Here is a 24274-nt window from a genome sequence, read left to right as displayed (position 1 = left end):
CCTGCTCTTCCATTACTGTCTTACATGAATTAGAGTAACATTTTAAAAATTATCCCTGATTTTGGCACTTTTCAGCCATTATTTTTAGCTCTGTTCAGAATTTTCGTGAAAAGAAATTGAGTGTTATGATGATGAAACTAAGTACAGCCATGACAGTAGTCATGGCAGCAAATGGATGAAATCAATAGAGGATGAAAATTAAGATAGACAGGGAAATACTGGAACATGTTAACAGTTTCAAGTATCTGAGAGATGTGGTTAAGAAGGGAAGTCTAAATGAGCAGGTCAAAGCTAGCATCAGTGGTGCTGCAGCCACCTGGCACAAAGCATCAAGGATGATGTGCAACAGAAAAATTCCAAAGTAAGCTGTATAAAACAGTGGCATGACCAGAAATACTGAATGCCAAAGTAACCTGGACAGTGAAGGCATAGTAGTTGAGGAATCTTGAGATGATGGAAATGAAGTGTCTGAGATGGGTATTAGGAGCTACATTGCAGGACAGAGGAAGGCATGAGGGTAGCCAGGCAGAAGCCAAAGAAATCTTTCTTGCAGACAAGGTTAATGAGAGCAGATTATGGTGGTTAGGTGACAAGTGCAGAAAAGTAGAAAATTATTTGATAAAGAAGGTTTGGGAGAGAAAGAAATAAGTCAAGAGGAGATGAAGACATTTAGCCAAGAGGTGGATGGAATACATAAGAAAAGACCTGTGACAAGCAGACAGGAATGTCAAAGAGGGTAGGAGTGTGGGTCTGAATTAATACGGGTGAAGTCAGTCGGCACAGTACTCCAACTATATTTAGAAATGAGAAAAAGATGTGGAGGTTGATGGTGATTGTGATATGCCTCCTCTGGATCAGTGATCAAGGAGCCTCAATCCCACCCACTGCCACCAATATATGACATCCCTCCTCTGGGCCAGTGATCAAGGAGCCTCAGTCCTCACCACTGACATTGGTGGGGAAACATTCACTGTGAGAAAAATAGACCCACACAGTATTTTTAGATGCATCTGTACAAATTAGTTTGATATTCAAATGACATATAATTCTTTACAAAACTGCAGCTAACTATGCTGGTGTATATCACACATACACTGCCATACTCTCCCTGGCACAGCTGGCACTACCTCATATCATCACAGTGAGGATAATGATAATGATGATGATGATGAAACTGGGTTCAGGACTTCTGGAAGAATGAATTTAAAAAAAATGGCTTCAAAAATAATATGGTTTTGCCTGAATATACAGAACCAACAAAGACCAAAAGAGAAAAGGCAGAAATAGATTGCAAATGGCAAGCACCAAATCTATATAAATTATGGAAAACTGAAGCCATTTACTTAAAGCTAGAAAATGAAGTGTACATTTTTACAGTGGAAAGTCCCCTTACACTCCTAATATAGCAGTTTTGTCTGCTCCTCCCTGCACCCTTCAATATTTAACAATTGTAATACAAAACATTCCAGAAAAACTGAAGCTATAATGTGCAATCATAATGTAAGGACTGTGTTGGAACACACAAATGAGATTGTGAAATCATATCACAACTGTGACAGTAGATTTGTTTTAACAGATCTTGTAGTACAGATTAAATTGAGTTTATGGAATACTGACTACAGATTAAGATAGAAAGAAAATGTTCTTGTTTAAAGTGAGTATGACGTTAATTCTGGCATTCGTACCAACAGTATCAACTTTAAGTTAATGTTTGGGTGTAGAGCAAAGGAATAATTTTAGAATATGCCATCTTATAATAATGAAAAAACTAAAAAAACAGGAATGCTAGGAATCAGTTTCTGCTTTCATGAAGCATATTTTATATAAAGGAGACAATATCAGTGGAAAACAAATACTGACAGGGACAAACAATTTTGGTCAGTGCAATACCCAAATGAAGATGGCTGCTGAATGGGTGAATGAGTGCATGCAAGAATGTGTGTGTGTGTGTGTGTGTGTGTGTGTGTGTGTGTGTGTGTGTGTGTGTGTGTGTGTGTGCGTGTGTGTGTACAAAGGTATGCTGGTATGCCTGTCATTTAAACTGCCTTTTATAGATTGGAACCTGCCACCTGGAACCACCTACTTATAGACATCATTACTTAGAAACCATTAAAAGCATCTAAAACGCACTTAAACGGCATCGCTTTATAGAATCTTCCTGTATATGATACCATGACAATTGTCAGATAACTTACTACTCTACATCACAGATGACAGAGTACATTTAAGACATTTTTCTCAGCCTCGTAACATATATATATCTATATATATAGATATATATATATAGGTCTACTTCACATGACTGACAGTTCATTTGATCGACATTCATTTGACCGAGATCAAAACACCTAAAGTTCAAAACACCTAAAACCCATTTGATCGAAACTCATAACACTGACACATGAAATTAAAAGCATTAGGCCCTTTTCTCCACTGTAGTACAGCCCTGGAGTTAGTATATAAAGTTAGAGGGGGTGTGGGGAGGTGTGGGGGCGTAGCCGCCATATAGTTTAGATAAATATTGTTTTCTGCAAAGTCATTTCAGTTTTAAGTATCCATGTGTATGTTTGAAATGTATGAAGTTGGGGGGGGGCTATGCCCCCCACCCCCCTTACTATATATACTAACTCCAGGATCGCGCTACAGTGGAGAATTTCATGTGTCAGTGTTATGAGTTTCGATCAAATGGGTTTTAGGTGTTTTGAACTGTAGGTGTTTTGATCTCGGTCAAATGAATGTCGATCAAATGAACCTATATGTATATATATATATATATATATATATATATAGACACACACACACACACACACACACACACACACACACACACACGCACGCGTGCGCACACACAGACAGATGCACACACATATATAAATATATATATATATATATATATATATATACATACATACAGCTAGATAGACGTATATGATATATACATGCACACACACACACACACACACACACACACACACACACACACACACACACACACACACACACGTGTGTATGTATATCTGTTAACAGCTAAACACAAAGACATCACAAACTTGAGTCTTTTACAACTGTACAGCACAAGGTGGCAAATGTTTTGTCATTGAAGAAAGTCTACAGCTTCTGCAGAAGAATGGCATGGGACAACAGTGTTACCTCACACAGTTATTTAACAGCCTAGGCACATAAGCTATTACTTTGATAGTTTTATTTTGAGTATCATTTAAAAACATGACCAATATTTATACATAGGCGTTCCAGTACTCTGTACTTACCCAGTGTCTTCTAAGTATATTCTTGTAAGGCTCCATGTAAAAACAAATATTGTTGGAATTCCTAAAAAGAAAAAAAATGTACATTGCTAATTGAAAAAAATACTCAGCATGAATAACTAAAATGTAATTTTACATATGGGCAATCGTCATAAAAACTGGGTCCTTAGCTCATCCCTTTTTGGCCCCAGACACAGTACCCCGTCCCTAATTAAATGCTTATTTTTTGCTCCATACCCATTAAGTTCTGTCCTACTTAAAATACTCTAGCAGTTTTTCTCTTTATAGCTACCCAGCTTTCTAGTGTTCATATTTTTAGTAGATCCTAGAGGTCGCTGAGTGCTGTTTCAGACTGCCATTTGTTGTTTCACTTCATTAAGCAGCATCATGTTAAAAGTCTCCCTGTATCAAGCAAATTATAGTTGGAAACCAAATTAGTGTCTGAGATCCTAAATGAACATGATTCATGCATTTAGGAGTTTCTTTACTAACAGCTGCCAGCAAGCTTTCAGGAAATGTAGAACAGAAAATGTATCTATTGTTTGACTTGTGACATTTTATCCAGTTCACTTATTGATTACCCCTTCTCTCCTCATCTCCAAATTGTCTTGTCACTGAGAGCTACAGGCATCCATCTCTGAGAAGTCACTGGAAGTAATCATCTAATGGAGGAGTCTTCTGAATGGAAATGGGTTATTTAAACGCCAATAGCCTACAGCCAAACCTTCAAATCCACAATGTTCAAACCCCATCAGACTGCATATCTGCAAAGCCTATATCTAAATCAGCCATTATCATTGATTGATTAGCTCAGCTGCAGTATTGTAACCCATAATATGCCATGCTTTTCTGGCCTCTACCCCTTCTGCTCCTACGTACAAATCTTGTCACTCCCAGCTGTTGTCTTTCTCCCACTGCCACTATGTGATCCTTGTGAATTTTGTCCCTTTGGAACTCTGTACCTTAATATCTGCTTCTCATACACTTGAGTGGCTTGTCCCTGTCTATTGTAAAGTACCCCCTCTGATCTACAGCATTTGTCATTCCTCCCATAAATACCTTCTCCTGATCTGTTTTGTCTCCTGATAACTCTGTAGCATAATATCACTTACCTGCTCTGTTCACATTTCTTTCCTAATTCGGCTTTACTAAAACAACTACAAAATGTTTCAAAGAATTTTCTTGAAACTGAAGCCTAGACATCATTTCATATCTGTTTTCTTTGCTAGGCTGAAACATGACTCAAACCATTCTCTCCTTCCTCATGAAGTCACAAGGACTTCACAAAACACTTTGTGGTGTAGTTTGCATATTTCTGTCTAAATTCTAAGCTTATGTCCACACCCCTCTCAGCAGCACACCCACAGTTTGACTCTTTGTGCTACCAGACTGTAAAAAGAATGTGAAATTGGTCATGTCTTGGTATCTCTGAAGTCTGTTCTGCTCTGCTCTGCTTTTTGCCACAATCTATGCTGGCAGTACTAAATGAATCCTTCTGGATTACGCTAAAGTGGTCGAGGATTTAAATTCCAGATTTAGCTATTTACATCAAGAATATGAACTCTATAACCTTCCAAAACATCCCAATAGAACACCATCTAATATGCGCTCCTTTCTCAGACTTCCTCCTTAAATGTGAGTGTATGTGTAGACCAGTGCTTGTCACTTGACTAAGTACCTTGTCTGATTCCATTTATTTATTTAAATTTAACTGCTTAGAACATTCAGGTTCATCTCTGGAGAAAAAAATTCAGTACATACAAACAATGTTTAAAATCTTACAAAACAGACTGATAGATATACAACAAAACAAAAAAAGTAAAATACTTTCAATAATTAAATTCTAACAAACAAGTAGAAAAGGATGGTGGAGAAAGGAAATTTATACCACCAACAAGAGGCTAGAAGGAATCTTCTGGTGTGGAAGAAGGATTTAGTTCACTGTTTTTATGGAGTGAGATGTGGTTTGTAGATATTTGATGTTAAATATATGTAAAACATCAGTAATATTAAGGCAGAATAAAAAAAAAACAAAAAAATCCACATCAGCCCAGGCACCAAGTTAAGAACCGGATCCAAATTTATTAAAATTATATCAAAGTTGAACGCTTTCATCTTAAACTGGACTTCATTAGAACAGAAATGATAGGTGATTCCTAAAAAAAACAAAACAAAACAAAAAAGTTTTTATATGTTTCCATCAATTCAGTGTTAAGAATGAGAGCAGCTAAACTATAAACCTTATTACATGAATTTTTTTTTATTTCTGATAACAACTTGGTTAAAAAAAAGTAGTTTTTGTCTTTTCCCTTTGGTAAAGGAGGTATTTTAAAGAATATATTTCTTAGTCTTTTATATCATGTTTCATTCATTTACTTGTTAATATTATTTGTTTTTTAATTGTAAATGTTGATTTAGGGAATTTTTAGAGCTTCTTTAAATGATATTGAGGGTATTCAACCAATTAACTAGCTAATTGTTTAATTATTTGAATGTCTATTATATATGGAGCTTAAGAATCACCTGTCATTCATTTTCTGATGAAGTCCAGTTTAGGACGAAAGCGCTCAACTTTGGTATTTTTTTAATAAATTTGGATCCGGTTCTTAACTTGGTGTCCGGGATGACATGGATTTTTTTGGTTTTTTGATGCTTAGTTTTTGTCCTATGTTTTGGCACACTCTTTGTTAACCTTAATTCTCCATTGAAATATGATCGTACAAGAGTTTATAGGATTAGTTATTAGTTATTTGGGGCCTATTTTGTTTGTTACAGTACAGAGTTGATTATCTGAAAGTTGATTATCCAAAACGTCAAATATCTGAACTCGCCTTCCAAGGTTTTCAAGTAGAAAAATTCATACAGTCTGAATATATAAACATTATACGTATTCACTTGAGCATGTTTTTGAGCTTGTAGCTAGCTCGTGTGTGAAAAATATTCTTTACTGTCCACTGAAATCACTGAATGGTGGAAAAGTGTATTGTTGCATGCAGAAAAAAGACAAGATTTCAGAAGTTTATCTGCTTTTAATATATATTTCATTATCCAGATAATTTGACTATCTGAACTACCCTAGGTCCCAATTATTTCAGATAACTGAGTCTACTGTATTGTTACAGAAGAAGTTAAGTTGTTGCATATTTTTTGAAACTTTTATAGACTGCCAGTTTAAGTTTCTGATAGCAGGATTTATCGTTCCTAACGTACAGTCATGGTCTCTGCGAAAATGTTCTAAATCCCTCATAATGTCAACTACCCTTCTATAGTATTAAAATATAAATACAAGCTACTTCCAACAGCACACTTCTCCATGAAAGGTTCCTATTTTAGGTTCATTGATAAAAAAAATCTTAGTAAATCCTGACTTGTGCATCTTCTACAGTGTTCATTATGTATTGATTGATTGATGTTTCCTAAATGGGTATATGAGCAAATCTAAGAAGGATCCTTTTCAGACAGACCAGACAAACAGCTACAGTCTCCTCACTAGTAAACTGAGAGGAGTCTATCACTTGGGAATCAGAAGGTTAGCTGGAGTTGGAAGGAATGATTTTATCCCTGCACCTGCCTGGTCAGGGACCGGGGCTCATGCACATTCTTGGAAACAAAATTCCTATGGAAGGCAGAGATATCTTCAAAGTTCTAAGACTGCAAGGGTGCAGGACTTATGACAGGCTAAATCACTTACAGCAGTGAACAATGTCCATGCAAACATGCACTGCATACCAGTTTCTGCAAACAGGAGCAAGGACAAAGCAAATAGAAATACATTATGTGGATTTAAAAAAAAAAAACATCAGCAAATGAGCTTATCTTTACCAGAGGTCATGGTTCTGACTCAGAAAAGAGAGTTTTGTTCCTTCCAGACAAGGGGAGAGCAGCCACCTCATCTGGAGCAATTTCAGTATCTGAGTTCTTGTTCAGGAATGAGAATGAGGTGCAGAAGACTGACCAGCAGTTTGGCATAGTGCCAGCAGTACAGCAGGCTTTCTGTTGGACTGTGGTGCTCAAAAGAGAACTGAGTCATAGGAATAAACTCTCCATTTACTGATCAGTCTACATACCAATCTTCAGTTATGGTCATGCACTTTGGGTAGTGATTGAAAGGATAAGGCTAGGGATACAAGCTGCATAAATGAGGTTCATCTGTGGGGTAGAGGGGTGCCCTCTCCCTGATTGAGACAGAGAGACAGAGAGTGACAAGGACAGCAATCCAGGAGGGTCTGAGTACAGCCTCTACTCATCTGTGTTGAGAGAAATCAATTAAGGCAGTTTGGGCACCCATGGACACCATCCCCAGGAAATAAATCTTGTATAACCCATTAGGAAGATACCCTTAGATAGACCCAGGTTATGATGAAATGATTGTGTCTATCAGTTTGCCTGGTAAACTTAGGGATCTCATGAGATGAGTTGCAAGTTGATGCTTGGCATAGGGAATTCTACCTTCTGTCCTCAGTTTGTTTCCACCATGACCCTCCCCAGGACAAGAGGTTTAGAAATGATGATGATGATATTTTTGCAAAACCTATTTTTCTCAGAAGGCAATTTTTATATGAACTGGTTCTTGCTGCACTGGTTACATCATACTAAAGGATGGGGCTAGAGGACTTTATTTATATCACTAGTAAGAAGGTCATATAGCCAATCAATGTGAAATCACTGCTGCATTACACCTTACATTGCACTTGTACTGAGTGAATTACCAGGTGACTTTTTATTGAGATAATAAACAACCAAAAGGTTGAAATAATCTTACCAGCAGTTAACATATCATTCTAGACTGTAGGACCTAAGGTGAGCAAAGTTAGTATATACTGTGCTCAGCCTACTGTAGATCATCCAACTGCCATGGACTGCAATGATATACTGCCAGACAGATTAAAATGCAATTTTTTGCAGGGGGCTGTGTCCTAGAATATCTCCCAAAATGAGACATCTGTCCCAATATCATCAATGTCCAAATATATTACTTCTGTGGTTGCACCAACTCATTGAAAAAAGGAATAACCTGATTCTGTTTTATCTGAGTTGGGTGACAAGAGAGATACTAAGTACATTTAGAGATCGGGGGAGTGCGGCCGATCACCACATAGGGAGGAACAGAGGGTACAAGCCCCTGCAACAATGTCATAAAATCTACTGAATTTGATTCAGATTTGTGGCAGTCATGTGGTCCAGTTAGGCAGTGTGATCAGGAGGGTGGGTGCTGGCTTATACACAGCTGTAAGTAGAATGAGGTAGACCTGATGGAGAACAGTCTCAAGAGCTTAAAGAGAGAAAATAACAGAAATTATTAAACTAGATGCATGAATTTCATCAACATAATATTGTAACAGAGTGACAAAATCAAATCTTTAAACACGTACTTTCAGTCAGTAACTATTCATTGTTTCTCATTTATTTACTCCAGTGCTTCTGATGAAAACAAGTTGTGTCTGTTGTCACTGCTATTAGGACTGCACATGCCCAGTGTCAGTAATACTGTTTAACCTTAGAATGCTCTAATTCAATTATTTAGCTTTATAATCTCTGCTTGTTAATGGTTAAACATCATCTTTCATTTGCTACTTTGGTGCCTAGGTGGTGGTCCAGGTCACCAAATTGTTTAAGAAAACAAGTCAAACAAATACATAAAAAAAATAAAGTGAAATATCCAGGTGAAGTATTTCAGTCTTAGTAATCTTGCTTGGAATGGGCAGTGACTCACGTGAAGTATTGAAGTATCTTGAGGATTAAGGTACACATAAATAGGATGCATTTGTGTGTGATATGGAGCCATCTAGCTTTTTTGTATGTGAGAAAGTGATGTCCTCTTTTAGCTGAATTGCAAGAGAATCTATACCCTTTATTCAAGATTGCTTGGAACATCTGCACATTGGTGAGCAAGCTGTTGCAATGGCTGACAACGCATATTTTACAGTGAAAAACAGTGCTTCCTTTATCGGAATGGTTCTAGTCTTCTTTGTTAGTGTGTTATAAACCTTGCAACACTTAGAGTGGAGTGCATGAACTCTGTTAAAAGTATTCTGTACATGATGAAGAGTAACAGGAAGCTACCCCCACTCGTTAGTATTTGTTACCTGTTCATACTCCAAATCCTTTGTTTAATGTGGAACATCATTTCCTAGCATGTGGGTATTATGGCAAATCTTGTGAAGTTAGAACCAAACAAGGGAGTCACACACTGCGCAATCAAATGATAACCAAAACAAAAATGACAAAAAGAGAAATAAAAGTAGTCTGCCAATGAATTTATTATAACTAAAATACAAAAGTTAAGCAATTTTATCCATACATAGTGAACCGGACTTCATCAGAATAATCACCACTCTTGTTTTGGTAATCTTGTGATTAAGTTTTAGGGCACATTTACAAGTTTATTATTATATGAATACCATTTTCTAGGTTTAATACATTATGGGCAAGTTTTAGATACTACTGGTTATGGAATTATGTTTTCCAAACAGTTGAGTAGTCATGTCTACTGGGGCCAATTTTCATTTCGCATATTTGGAATTAATATATTTAGCTAATAATTTGTTTTAGTAGGGCAATATTCCTTGGCAATTACCAGATTTGTCCAACTGTTTGTTATGTAAACTGCAGCAAAACCATTTTGAAGGTTTGAAGGTACATTCTGTCCTAATGATGATAGTTGGTTTTGTCCCTTACTATGGCACTATACTAACTGATAGGATGATGTCTTAATTCACTGGGCTAGGTGCCCAGGATTATACCCATTTCTGTTTGGTTATACCCTTCACTGTCAGGAGTAGCAACTATCCAGTTTTATAAGGCCAATTTGGCTTTTGATCACTTATTACATGGTCATATGAGACTGTTCTTCTGATTATGAACTTGTGGATATTTGGTGTATGATATACACCTACATATTGTGGAATTTGAATTGCCAGATATTTAGGGGAACGTAGTGTTGTGAGGATTGGTTCAAATTAGTTCATGCCCTTTTTCTTTACACAAAGACTATTATTGTTCCCTGGTATTTTGTCTTTTTGATTGAACTAGGGATCGTAGTTTTGTGTTATGATATGATTGATGTCCATTTCCCACAAGGACTATTATTGTTCCCTTTTGTTTTTGTTTTGTGTCTGGCTCTACATATTCATTTCTGATCGGAAAGATTAGTCATATCTGCTTATATTACTATATGACCAATTACTTTATTTGGGTGGATTTAAAAATAATTTTTCCGGTTTGCTGTTATAGGTACTGTGACCATGTGATATATGAATCTTTTGATTTAGATATTTGATATTTATGATCTTTGCTACCCCTATCCAGTGAAGAGTTGTCTATATATGTATAATATTTGTTCATAATTATTAGTGAATTGTTTGGTTTATCTAACCAACCTCTAATGGGTGCATCTTGGGACACTTGTTTACATTGATTTTGACATTAGAGGATTCTAATGGATTTGACCAGCATAATCACGGGTTTATCACCCAATAAGGATTATTTACAAGTATTCGGTTTGAGCGATATTTCCCAAGGCTCTTCTGAACCCAACACACTGGATCTTTCAGCCCATTGTAAGGTGGCTTTCCAAAGAGTAACCAAGGAGATGAAAGGGCTTAGAAGCAATGTCTGGCATTTGAAATTATTCAAAGCAAATCGAACTAAAGGCATAGCTCCAAGAGGCTTAAAGAGTTAAAACACAACCTCTAGTCCATCAGGCTGATGATATTTTATTGAATGAATGGGGCAAAATCCAACAGAATACATCTATGGGTTTTGTAGAAGCATTAACAGGGTTATATGAATGGACAGTTGATAATGGGATCAAGGCAGTAGAAGAACTTTGTCTTGAAATAAAAAAAAAAATGGAATCCTTACCCAGCTATAGGGAAGGATTGGAGGCATTGGGTTCTGATTTATTATCTTTAGAACAACAATTAAAGGATAACAAAATGAAAAAATTCAAACGTGATGTTGGGGGCTATCAGAAAGGCCAGCCCTTTATGCCATACAAGAGTCCATTGCTAGGGAGAAACCCCAACAAAATAACATCTGTGAAATGCAAAAGACCTAAATCTATGCTTAAGAAACCATGAAATAATGTTAGTTTCACCTCACGGGAAGAGTCCTCTTCTGCTACCGATGTAGATGGCAGCCCCCTTCTACAGTCACCAACACCGAAAAGACATAGTACTAGTCACCCTTTATGGTCAGGTCCAAGAGGGTCGAGGAAACACAGGCAATGCAAACACTTTAGAGGGAATTCTCAAGATGATGACCAAATGTTGAATGAATACAATAATGTATACAATATATCTTATGTGGAACTTTTTCAGGCTCAGATATCTGTACTCAATAAAGGTCTTAGTTATGTTCCCGTTTTTTTGTGACTGAGGATTCTTTTGCATCTGATGTTATTTGTTTTTGTAGATTGATCAATCTCAGAATACACTTTGACTCTGATACTGGTGGTACAGAGGTTAAATCATTTAAATTTCAACAGTGCAAATTTATGTCCCCCCATGTCTAATCAGGTGTCCCTTTTCCAATCTGCTGTCCTCAAGGACCTACATTATAATTTTAATGGGCATGATATTTCCACCATAAACTCTCTAGGGTTGATCAATCAGCTCTGGAAGATTTGAAAAATAATAAAGATCTTGTCATTTTGTCAGCTGACAAAGGAGGAGCAGTAGTAGTTATGAATTGGGATAGTTACTATCAGGAAGCACAGAGACAGTTGGGGGATGCCAGGCACTATATGCCTATGCCCCTTGATCCTAGTCGCAAATTTAAAGTTGAAACTGATCAATTTTTAGCTCAGGCACAACAGGAAGGTATCATTACTCAGACAGATGCATACCATCTTACGGTTAAGGATCCTAAATCACAATACATCTATTTCTTACCTAAAATACATAAGGATCCTCACTGTCCACCAGGAAGGCCAATTGTTTCATGGAGCAGGAGCTTAACTGAGTCCCTTTCTGAATTTCTTACCCTTTATCTGAAACCTCTCCTGGTTTATATTAGATCACGTATCCAGGATGGTTTGCCTTTATAAAGGCACAGTCGGGTGAACAGCAATTGTTCGGAAGGCTGTTAGCAAGTTTTGCAAATGCCGAAAGAAAAAAGGGTCAAATGTGCAATGAGCAAATGCACAGTAACATTTGCTCATTGCACATTTGACATTGTGGGGCAGATTGCACTGTAGTGGGGATCGGAAAATGGTCCCTTTCCCCACTGTAGTGCGATCCCGGAGTTAGACTAGTAAAGTAGGGGGGTGTGGGGGTGCAGGGGTGCTTGCCCCCTGCTTTACACTTATTTTTTTTTTTGCGTTCGATATTAATGTTTGAAAAACAGTGAATCTGCTTTTCGATTTGCTGTTTTTCAAACATTACGGACTGTCGGAGTTTTCACTTTCGTGGTTACGAATTGCTCATATGAGCATTCACACCACTGTGAATCACCTTTAAAAAGGTAAACCATCCAGGATACTACCCAATTTCTGGGTATCATCGCCAATACTCAGTTGGAACCAGGTTGGCTCCTCTGCACATTAGATGTAACTGCCTTATATTCCAATATTCCACAATGAGCAGGATTAATGGCCCTACAATATTGGTTAGATCTAAGTGCTTTGTATCCTCCTGGTTTCAACACTTTGTTAGTCTGTATGACTGAACATGTCCTTACAAAAATCGTGTTCTATTTTCATGGGCAATGCTATTGGAAGTCACAGGGTACAGCAATGGAGGCATTTTTTGCCTCAATATATGCAGATTTATTCATGGCCTACCTGGAGACCAAACTGATCTATAATTCCAATCATAACATTTATTTGGATGAAATAGATATTTGGAGACAATACCTGGATGACTGTTGGCTGGTATGAAAGGTGGATGTACCTTATCTTTTGGAATTTGTGGAATATCTTAACCAAAACAAATGGGGAATTGAATTCAAGCTAAATTTTGATCTCAAGCAAATTATTTTTCTGGATGTGACCATTACCAGAAATGAGGACAACACTCTGAGTACACAGATTTACAGGAAATATCCCCAGTACAATTCCTTACGTCATGCTAGTAGTCTACATCTGCCTCAATTGGTACGTAATATACCCAAATCCCAATTTTTGAGGATTAAATGCATCTGTTCTGATAATGATACCTTCCTTAAATATAAGTTGGATTTGGCCAACCGCTTTCATAATAGGGGCTATCAAGCAGGCAATATTGCGATGGCTGGCAATTGGGCTTCTACACAGGTTAGGGAAAATCTTTTGCAATACAAAAATAAGGACCGGACATCACAAGATCATGATGTTTTAAGAATGGTCACTTCATATGGATGCAATACTAAACCCTTTCTGGACATTATTCAGAAACATTGGAACATTCTTTTATTAGACCCTAAATCAGCATCTAAGATAGGCCAGAGATGTTTTTTCTCCTTTAGATGGGAAAGAAATTTGGGCTCAGTCTTGAGCCACTATAAACATACTTCTCAGGTTCCAGTTGGACACACACAAAACACGCTTATGGGTGACAAGTTGTGTGGTACTTACCCATGTGGTCATTGTACACACTGTGTCAGGGTTTTCAAAATTAAGGAATTCACCAGTCCTAACACCAATAAAGTTTTTGACATAAGGTGTTTTGCTAACTGTGGTTCGGACTGGGTGGTCTATTTGGCCTCCTGTCACTGTTCAGCCTTTTATGTAGGCCAAACATCCAGACCATTACGGATTAGAATTTCTGAAAGTACTAGTGACATCAGGAACCATAAACTTTCCAGTGCAGTTACCCTTCTGCTTCGTTTCACTTCATTTCACTTTACAATTACTGATAAAGTTATAGGTGACAGATCCCACAACACTGGATGTCATACTATCCTAAATAACAAAGAACGAAAATGGATAATCAAATTGGGGGGTCTTTTTAGCCCTGGTTTGAATGAACATCTTTAATTTCTTTGTAATAGGAATCCATTGCTTATGACGAAGTTGCTGCATATCTCTTTACAATTTTTTCAATAGGAACTCATTACTTATTAATTATTTAATTGGCAGGTGCTATTTAATTAATTGTTCTGATGTGTCTTCTGTTTTTGTTTGATTTGTGTACTGAAGAAGACTTACATAGCCGAAACCGGTTTGCTGATTTAACATATGGCATTTTTGTGCTGACTTGGGGGTAATTTATACTCCTTAGTTGAATTAAGAAATATATTTATTAAATTTATACTTTTCGGCAACCTCCACTGGTGCTGACCCTTTATTTTCATCTGGTTTTGTGGTATTTTGGGCCTTGGCACCTGCAATACTAGCAAGGGGTTTGGTTAGAATCTTGTGAAGTTGTCAGAAGTATTGACTTGCATGTTGACATGCAGGTTATGTTGAATAAACCAAAGGTGTGCATTAACCAGATCTTGAGATTCACCTTTGCAAATCAGTGACATGTAGCGACCAATATATAAGGTCTTCAGTCCATCCACACAAAGTATGACATTTAACCCAGGCAGGGTCAAACTAATGGCGCTAATAATGAGTATGAAAAGGAAAAATTCAAAGAGCGAGCCTTGATAAACTCAATTATAATTTATTTTATTTTTATTTCACATTTGTTTACCAAGAAAACTTTGACTGTGATAATATTGTATTTTCAGTGGTGGCCCAGGGAGAAAAGCTTCACAGTGACATAATATAGTTACAGATTAAATAAAGTTATTACAAAGCCTAATACAGAAGAATGGTATATTAACTAAGTAAAAATTCAGCTTCAGTTCAAACAGTGTGAACTGATACATACATAGTGCAAGCATTTGGACAGATATAACAAGCCGAAAAAGAACATTGTCAATAGATAAAGCATTCACAAATTGCAGTTCATAGACATGACATTAAACACACTGAGTGCATTCTTTGGAATAGAAATGACCAGATAATACAGCCTAGGCAAAATTATATTTGTTCTGTCTAAGAAACACATTTCACTGATTGCTTCTCTCTGAACTTAGGAATGGAGGAAGGCAGGAGAGCCTGGTTCAGCCTGGGATAGTGCAGGAGTAGAGCCAAATTTTATTTAGGTAGTTTTTAGTACTTGTTTGAATTCGGAGAGGTTAGAGGTAGATCTAGTTGGCAGAGGGGTAGAATTCCATTAGCAGCAAAGTGTGAGTAGAAACATTGGCCAGAGGAATTGTGGGACTTATATATGCTGAGAGGATGTTGTTCATTAGATTGAAGTAGTCTATCATGGTGCTAAGAATTGAGAATAGGAATAAAAGCAAGGCAGTCATCAGCTTTGTGAATCATTTTGTATATGGAGATAAGCTGTATGTAATCTAAACGATGAGGCAGTTTGAGCCAATTCAATGCCTTAAGAGCAACATAGTGGTGGGTGTGACATTGTTTGTTGGTGGCAAATCTTGTAACCTTATTACAGCATGCCTCCAGCTTATTTTAACTCTAGCCTGAAGGATGGTTAGGACGGGTGCACTGTATAAAAGAGATTAGAGAAGATAGGTAGTGGCAAGAATGGTTTTGGTGGTGTTGTTAAGGATGTTTTTATGCCTACAGAGCATTCCTCATTTTTGGTGAGTCTTTTTTTTGTTATTTTGAAAATGCAGGTCAAATTTTAGGTTATTATCTATAATCACTTCAAGATGTTTTGTATGGGAGACTACATCAGTTTCAGTTTTGTAGTGAAAAGATTCTGAAATTCGCTAATAAGGCATGTGTGATATGGAGAAAAATAGCAGTAACCTTGCTTTTTTAAAGGTTGAGCAATAGTTGGGCATTATGGAGCCATTTCTCAAATGAGGAAAAAGCTTCTTGCGAGATATGGCGGAGATAGGGTAATTTACTAGATGCACATATATGTGTAGAATCAATGGCATATTGTATAAGAGAGGCTGGACCTATGGAGGTATTGGTGTCTTTGGTAAAGACATAAAAGAGAAGGATAACAAGCATAGAACATTGGGGTACACCAGTAGAGATGTGCTGATATGGACAGAAAGGCCCGAGGGAGAGAAAGAGAGACAGTACTCTGCCATTTTACAGACCAGTGCCTGTCAGTTAGCTACATATTGAACCACAGTAATGAAGATGGAGATAGTCCAAGCTGAAACAGTTTATGCAGGAGTTTAAGGTGAGAAACTGCATCAAAGACATTTATTAGGTAAAGGAGTAAGGAGAAAATAAATTTGCCCGAGTCCCTGTATTTGTTTATGGTACTGTGTGTTGGGGGGGGGGGCACGTTATGTGGATTTTAAGAGCTGTTTTTGTAGAAGATAATGGAGGAGTTGCTTATGAATACATCTTTCAATTATTTTTGAGAGAGGTGATAATATTGCAATAGGCTAAAAGTTAGAGACATCAGCCAGAATACCCCCTTATAAAGAGGAATAATATAGTATTTTTTCCATAGTGAGGGTACATAGGATTCAGTTATTGATCTATTGATAAGGACAGAGACTCAGTATGCATCGGCAGCTATCATAAGGTACTCAAGTGGGAGGCTGTCAGCAACAGTGGAGCAAGGTTTGAGTTTAAGTAGAAGTTTTTTTATCATTAATGTGGAGACAGATCCTAAGCGGAAGTTGCTAGCAATGGATATCGAGGGTAAATTAGATTCAGGTTAGGATGCTGCGAATAGTAAAGCAGTGGTAGTGTGTATGGAGAATGCTGGTTTTGGTCTAATCTGTTGTTTGCTGAATTACTCAGACTGGGTGCTACTGACAGGCTGGTAGAAGCACTGGATGATGGTGAAGTGGTTTTAGTTAGGGAGTAATGCTTTCTATTAAATAGGTATTGAATAAAGTTGCAATTTCTAGTCAAGAGCTATCATGAGAAAGGTTGGATTCCTGGTTTGAGCCCAGATATAACAGGTTAGGTATCGATGTTCAGAATTTTTAGTGGTTATTTTTGAGTTGAAACTGGAGATGAGTATAATATTGCTTTTTTGTTTTTTTTTTGTAGATTAACTTGTTTTTTACTCAAATTGTGCAATTTTCTGCAAAGCTGCACATTATAGTTAGTTTTAAATTTAAGCCATACTTTCCAAGCTTTGTCTCTGTTAAATGTTGCAGATTTAGTCTGGGTAGTGAGCCATGGTGCATGGTTAATTTTCACTTTTTTGTGGAGTGGGGCATGGTTGTTTAGAGCATTTAAGAATAAGGTATTATAAGTACTGACTGCCTTGCCAAGTGCGCAAGTTTTAGGACAGACTAGTTAAAGGCTTTCAAGGTATTGACGAAGGAATCTTTACTGAATTTAGAAAGGTTTTGGGTTGTTTAAGTTGGTGTGTGTTAGGTCAGTGGGCATTATTTCTATGACTATAAGCAGGAAGGTGGTCGCTAAGTGAGTTTGGATAGTTTCCAGTGGTTATAAGTTTAATAGGGTCAGAGACCCATATCCAGTCTAGAATTGCAACTTTACTGTTGGTATTTATTAAATCCAGTGTGTGTATCACAAATATATAATGGGTTTCTGGATAAGACATGAATGGCTAATAAACAGTCTTTAGTGCCAGGCAGCTGTCAACCCACTGTTAAGCTGTTTGTTGAAGAACATTCAGACTTAGTCCCTGTTTCCATCCCTAATCCATAAAAAGCACTCTTACTACATCTTCTTCATCCATATGACTACTGAAGCCAGTCATGTGACTAAAGGGTTCTGCTTGGGCTACAGTTTTTGCAAAGGACATGCTGTTTTTGCTAGAAAGTCCATAGTCCTCCAGATAGTTTTAGCTGAAAAGAGACAGCCCTATCTGGTACCTTGGAAAGAAGGGATACAAACAGATGGGTCTGCAGAATTTAACATGTTTTGGTTGTCTGTCATTACAGCAGTCAGATGAAAGTAAACACCAACCAAAATTTGCAGGAGCCAAGGACATCAGAAATACTAACAATGTGGGTAAGAAGGATATTGACAAAAGTATCACAGGCATTCTAGAACTTAGGATACAGTTCATCCAAGCTCACTCTTTAAAAATTAGGGATCACTTTCTGACATTCATCCACCCCCCTGTATTAGTGTGAATGGGTGAAGGTTGTAGGGCATGGTAAAACCATACAAGCTTTTGTTGTATGAACAAGAGACTGTTTTACAGCATACTAAGTGTGCTGCAAATGCTTTGAGAAGAGAATAAGTTATGGCTTCAGTTATGATAGGTGTAGAACTATACCATACTGACTTTCTTATATCAGGGTACAAGCCTGCTAGCTTTTCTGCCAGTAAGATGAGTAATTTCTTTGTAAAACCCTCTGGAGTTTCTATTTGCATCTGGTTCAGTAAATTGCTTTGGCCTTGTTTATTAGCATTTTACATTGCAGTGAGGTCATCAAGAATCCAGAACTTATCCTATCACTCAGTGGGCACAAGATATAGAAATTAATCCTGAATGGGGAACCAGGATTCAGATAAACACACACACACATACACACACACACACACATACACACAAATGCACATATAGTGTAAACACCTATGGTAGAAGCCATGGTGGTGCAGCGGTAGCATTGTTGCCTCACAGCAAGTGGTTCTCCCGTTCAATTATCGACTGGAGCACCTTCTGTGTGGAGTCTGCATGCCCTCCCTGTGGTCAAGTGGCATTCGAAAGACATGTGTAAATGGACGTGCCTTTGTTGAAGGTTGGGCATTCAGCTGGCACCTCGGTAGCCTAAAAATCTACTGCCAATTATTAGTGGACCGGAGTTCTGCTGTGGTGGCCAGGAAAAACCGAAATAAGAAGAACAGCAGTGTAAACACCTATGGTATTGTCAGTTTGAGAATTGAAAAGATCATAAGTTCATTTACTTTCATGCCTTTCTTCATGAAGCCATAGTTTTTCCCTTGTCTGAATTATTCCATATAACAATCTGTAATCACATTATCTTTGATGTGAAATCACAGAATGTTTCTTGCCTAGACAAAGTACATGAAATAAGCAGTGCAGCCAATTGCAGCAGCTATCCCATATAACCTTTTACCTGAAAAATGTGCTTGAAAACAGGGTGACCATTAAAGACTAGGGGTGTATCACTAGCATTCTAGATTTGTCAGAAGAGATTGTCATGACTCGGGCCAGCAGTGTGTTTTCCATTAAAGGACTTAGGTTTTGTGTTCTCTGTTTTCATCTGAGAAAGTGAGAATCTTAAGAGCATATTGTTGTTGTGGGTTTCCCTTCTTTGCTTGTTTCATGTAAAATGAAAATCTCTCAGATGGGTGCTTTAATGCTGCTTATCATGAGATATAATCTCAAAAAATTCAAATAGTTTATCTGTAATTTTGGAAGGGGGGTATAATACAGCAGTTTAATTTCTTACTTATGGTCTTCCTTCCCGCAATCAAGGATAGGCAGATTAATGCATTAGTCTAGCAACTTTTTACTTTATGAAACTGGTGTTAAAAAATAGAATAAGTGATATAATATCAGGAGAACACAGCCTCCTACTCTTACATAGGCATAGGTTCATAGGTAGGTACTAGGTTATCTGCCCAAAGACATTTATAAGCCTAGGTGGAATGTGTTGGCTTTCGCCGCCCCCTTAGATTAGTTCTCTGTGCCTCTGTCCAGCAGAGCCATTGAACTGATCCCTGGGATAAAATTTCTGTTTCCCATCCACTCGTCAAGGTTTCTCTTGAAGAGGGTTAGCAAGGAGCTCTGCCTAATGTAGATTGGAATCTTGTTCCAGAGCATGGGAAGTCTCTGGGACAGGAATCTGTCCCTCCAGCATGTCCTATTTATTGTTGTGGTGAGGTTTAGATCCATGGAGCGTGTGGCTTGAGGGGATATGGTTTTCTTTAGGTGGAGCATGTCTATCAGTTCTGGGTAGGACATGGCCTTGTATGTCAGGCAGAGATCATCTCTGAGTAGGTGGTATGCAACTGAGTACAGCTGGAGTTTCTTCTGTCGAGCTGCATAGGGCATCTGCTTGAGGCCAGTGATCCTCTTGGTGAGGTACTTCTGTGGTCTTTCCAGTTGTTGCAGGTGTCTTGTAAGGTACATCCCAAATGGGGCATTGTACTCTATGATGGATCTGATGAGTGATGTATAGAGGGGCCCAATGACTTATTTCGATCTGGATGCAAACCCTTTTGTGATTAGGTGGGCCACATAGAAGGATTTTCTAACCACTTTGGCAATGTGATTATCAAAGGAGAGGTTACTATCTACTTGGGTCCCCAGATCCCTTATTACGTCTTCCGTATTTAGGGGGCTACCACCTATGTGGTAGTTTGTGGGTACTTTGTTTTTTTCCAGAGGGGATGACTATGCACTTTTTGGCATTTAGCTTAAGGCCATGGTTTTGACACAAGGTATCTGTCTCAGTGAGACCCTTTTGGAGGATGTCTGTGGCAGCCGGAGAGTCAATTATAGCCCCTAGTTTGTAGTTGTCTGCAAACTTAGTCAGCCATAGTCCTCCTGTGCTTGCCTGTACCTCTGAGAAGTATATCCCGAACAGGAGGGGTCCTAGGACTGAGCCCTGGGGAATGCCACTTGTAACTGGTTTAGAGTCAGACCTAGCTCCTGCAACTCTTACCATGTGGGTTCTGTCCGTGAGCCAGTTGGCAACCCGTCTCTTGACGTAGGGGTTTATGTTCAGGCTGGTGAGCTTGTCTATAATACCTGAGTGGGGAATGGTGTCGAAGGCCTTTGCAAGGTCTAGGTAGGCTGTGTGGACCACCTTTCCCTCATCTATAGCCTTGGTAACTGTCTCAAAGAAGTCCAACAGGTTTAGGAGGCATGATCTGGCTTTAACAAAGCCAAACTGGGTAGGGTCCAGTGTTTGGAGGTTTTCAATGTCTCTGCTAATAAGATCCATGATGATGTGCTCCATAGCTTTGCAGCCCAAGCTAGTCAGGCTTATAGGGCGATAGTTCCCGGGGTCCATTGTGGCTCCACCTTTGTTGAGTGGAATAACCGTTACTGTGTGCCACTCTGTGGGCACGTAGCCTGTGGAGAGGCTGAGTTTAAACAGTGTGTTTAGGTGAGGGGTTAGTTCATTTTTGAGCTCATGTAGGACGCAGCCTGGGACACCATCCAGTCCCATTGATGCTGTGTTTTTGGCTTTGGAGAGGGCTGTTTTAACCTGAGTCTCTGTGATTTCACAGGCACTACATTCTTCTGGTATAGTTATGGGTGCTTTTGGGGGTGAGAGGGGGGTGATGTTTGCACTGAACCTGTCTGCCAGGATGTTGGCTATATCGGTCGGTTCAGTGTATTTTGTGCCATTCTGCACTAACTCCGAGCAGATCTGAGAATTGCCACTTAGATTCTTAACATAGCTAAAGAATGCCTTGTGGTTATCTTTGGAGTCCATGGCAATTTTGTTCGAAGCTAGCCTTGGATGATTTTATGAGAAAACGTAGTTTCTTGCTGATACTGATCAGGGATGTCTTCCCTTCTTGGGATTTTACTCTTTTCTGTACTAGTTTCCTCCTTCTGTTGAATAGCTTGTTTATAGCAGGGGTCCACCAGACTGGTTTCCTTTTCTTGGAGGAGTGAGTCTTAGTTTTGTTTGGGATAGCATGAGCCATGCATTCTTGTAGGTGCCCATAGGGTGCATTAGTAAAGGATTTTGCAGCTTGGACAGTGCTATCCTTTAGCATGGGGGCTTTGAAACTTCCCACCTCGGTCTTAAGTATCGTGAAGTTTGCTTTTGAAGTTTTTCATGGTAGTTTCTTTGACCGGGGGTGGTGGCAGAATGTGGATATCCAGAGTGATTAATTTATGGTCAGATCTAACCATCGAGGGGTTGACCTCTGGTGTGGAACACTGGTCGCCCATGTTGGTGATGACCAGGTCCAATATGTTGTCACCTCTGGTGGGGGTGTTGAGCAGTTGATCCAGGACATTTGAGTTTATAAATTCTAGGAAATGTTGAGCAAGGGAGTTTGTACTTGAGTAGTTCTCCTAGTTAATGTTTGGGTAATTGAAATCATCCAATACCAGGGTGTTTGGTAGGACCTTTATGTTTCCCAGTGTTTCCAGGAATGCAGAGTGGGGGTCCTGGGACATGGTGGGTGATCTGTAGCAAGCTATAATTTGAATAGCAGTTTTACCCACTGTTAGTTGCACGTGGATGATCTCTGAAGCATCGTGCTGTGCCACTAACCTGGAGGTGTGGGTATCCTTGATGAATATGGGTACTCCCCCACCTTTTGTATTTCGGTCCGGGTTTTGTGGCCAAAATGTAACGTATGAGTTGTAGCCTGGTAGTACTGGGGTGCTGTCTGGAGCCATAAACCAGGTTTCTGTTACTGCACATATATTGATTTTCTCCATACTGAGGAGTGCCTCGAGTGCGTGCATTTTGAGGTTTAGACTTCTGTCATTGAGTAGCATTACCCTTAGTTTTTTGTTACTTGTGCTATTTACGGTGGTGGGTTTATCTTTTGAGCCTTGCCTAAAAAAGGCACTATGGGGTGGCAAGAGCCTTGGCCAGTATTTGAAAGCCTAAGGGTGAGAGGTGCAAGCCATCTCTAGCGAAGCAGCGTAGCTTGTTGAGCATGTCATCCCAGGCTGACAGACACTGGATCCCCTTTGAATGACACCAGAAGCTTAGCCAATTGTTGAAATTGATAATTTTGTCTCTATACCATGGTATCATTCTTGGTGAGGGCAGGATGCTACTCAGGGTCAGGGTCATACCGGCCTGGGCTACGTGATCAGAGAGCTCCTCCATGTCTCTTTTCATGTAGTCCAGGGAGGTACGGCTCAGGTCATTCACACCAACATGGACAATGACAGAGTCATATCTGTACTTGTTCTGGAGTGACCTGAGTGCTTGTGTTATGTGGCAGATCCTGGCACCTGACAGGCAGCTAACAGTAACCTTCTCCTTGTTCAGTCTAGTGAGTGGGACGTCAGTGTGCCTGACTATAGAGTCACCTATTACTAGTGTGTTGGGTATGTTATTTTGCCTTAAGGGCTGTGATTGTGTGGCACACTGGATTTGTGAAGTATGTGTTTCATGGTTTGTGTTGGGGGGGGTGGAGGTTGCTTGGATGTCTGCTTTGGTGATCTCTGTTGCTTCTGCAGATTTTTATTTAGAGCCTATGAGTATGTTTTTGTGTATTTATGTTTGTTTTTTGCCAGTGCTGGTTTTATAGTTCTATGTGAGGCTGGTGGTGTGATGCAAGTAATTCTCTTCTCCTCTTGACTGCCTGGTCCAGTCTTGGGTTGAGAGAGCTTAGCCTCCATTTTGGCTGTGCAACTGCATCTCTCGCATGCATTAGTGTTTGGTGGAAGGAGGAGAGGGTTGTCTGTGTACATGAGGCAACTGTAACATTTCCTCAAAATGCCCAGATTCACCACTTGGACCGGAGAGTACACCTGAAACTGCCCTTTGGACATGCCTGGATAGGTACAGTGAACTGTTTTACTGATTGGCTGGTAAGGTCGAATAGAGAGCCTTGTCCTTCTCTACAGTTCAGGTGGGGGGGTCTTGTGCTAAGGTTTATTAGTGCTTGGTATGTGCTTGGAGAAAGTGCCGGTATGAGAAGTGAATGGTTTGAGAGTTTAAGTTGAAAGTTTGTCTAGTTCCAAAGGAAAAATTGAAGAGTAGACTTTGTGGAGCCGGGAATACTTATACCCTAGCTAACTGGCTCTGCCCGGTGTGCAAAACCACGCAAATGCGGGCTTTATATCAGGGAAATCAAAGAGATAGAAATTAGCCGAAAATGGCCAAGAAACTACTATTTTCTGGGCTGAAACCACTCCTCCAGGGACAGATATGCTGCTCTAAGCTCCCTCTCTCACAGGTGTACAGAGAAACTTCCTTCTATCCAAGTAAGGTATGGGCAAACATAAAAACTTGTAACACAGCCCTGAATTGAGCACTAACCTGAAAACTGGACTATACTAGCTTAGAAAAGTGGGAACACAAGTATTTTTTTTTTTGTTTGTTTGTTTTCAGAAAATAAAGCAGATACAATCAAAAAAACACTTTAAATGCACAGAAATGGCTATCAGACTTGAGTGTGTAGCCTACAATAGTTAAACAGGTAATTT

The 24274-nt window shown here is 38.9% G+C and overlaps 1 protein-coding gene across 1 annotated transcript in view; it reads right to left on the bottom strand.

Annotated features, from left to right (window-relative positions):
• VIPR2 (vasoactive intestinal peptide receptor 2) overlaps nt 1-24274 on the bottom strand; it is an 875754-nt gene that overhangs the window by 158607 nt on the left and 692873 nt on the right. The window contains exon 8 of the mRNA XM_044062023.1: nt 3270-3330. Coding sequence (XP_043917958.1) covers nt 3270-3330 — 61 coding nt within the window. The remainder of the gene's footprint in view (nt 1-3269; nt 3331-24274) is intronic.

The sequence above is a fragment of the Protopterus annectens genome, chromosome 2.part1 (genome assembly GCF_019279795.1).
Source record: "Protopterus annectens isolate FY-2018-M chromosome 2.part1, PAN1.0, whole genome shotgun sequence".
NCBI classification, from domain to species: domain Eukaryota; kingdom Metazoa; phylum Chordata; order Ceratodontiformes; family Protopteridae; genus Protopterus; species Protopterus annectens.
Note: the sequence above shows the minus strand (reverse complement) of the source record. Positions and strands in the feature narration are given on the sequence as shown.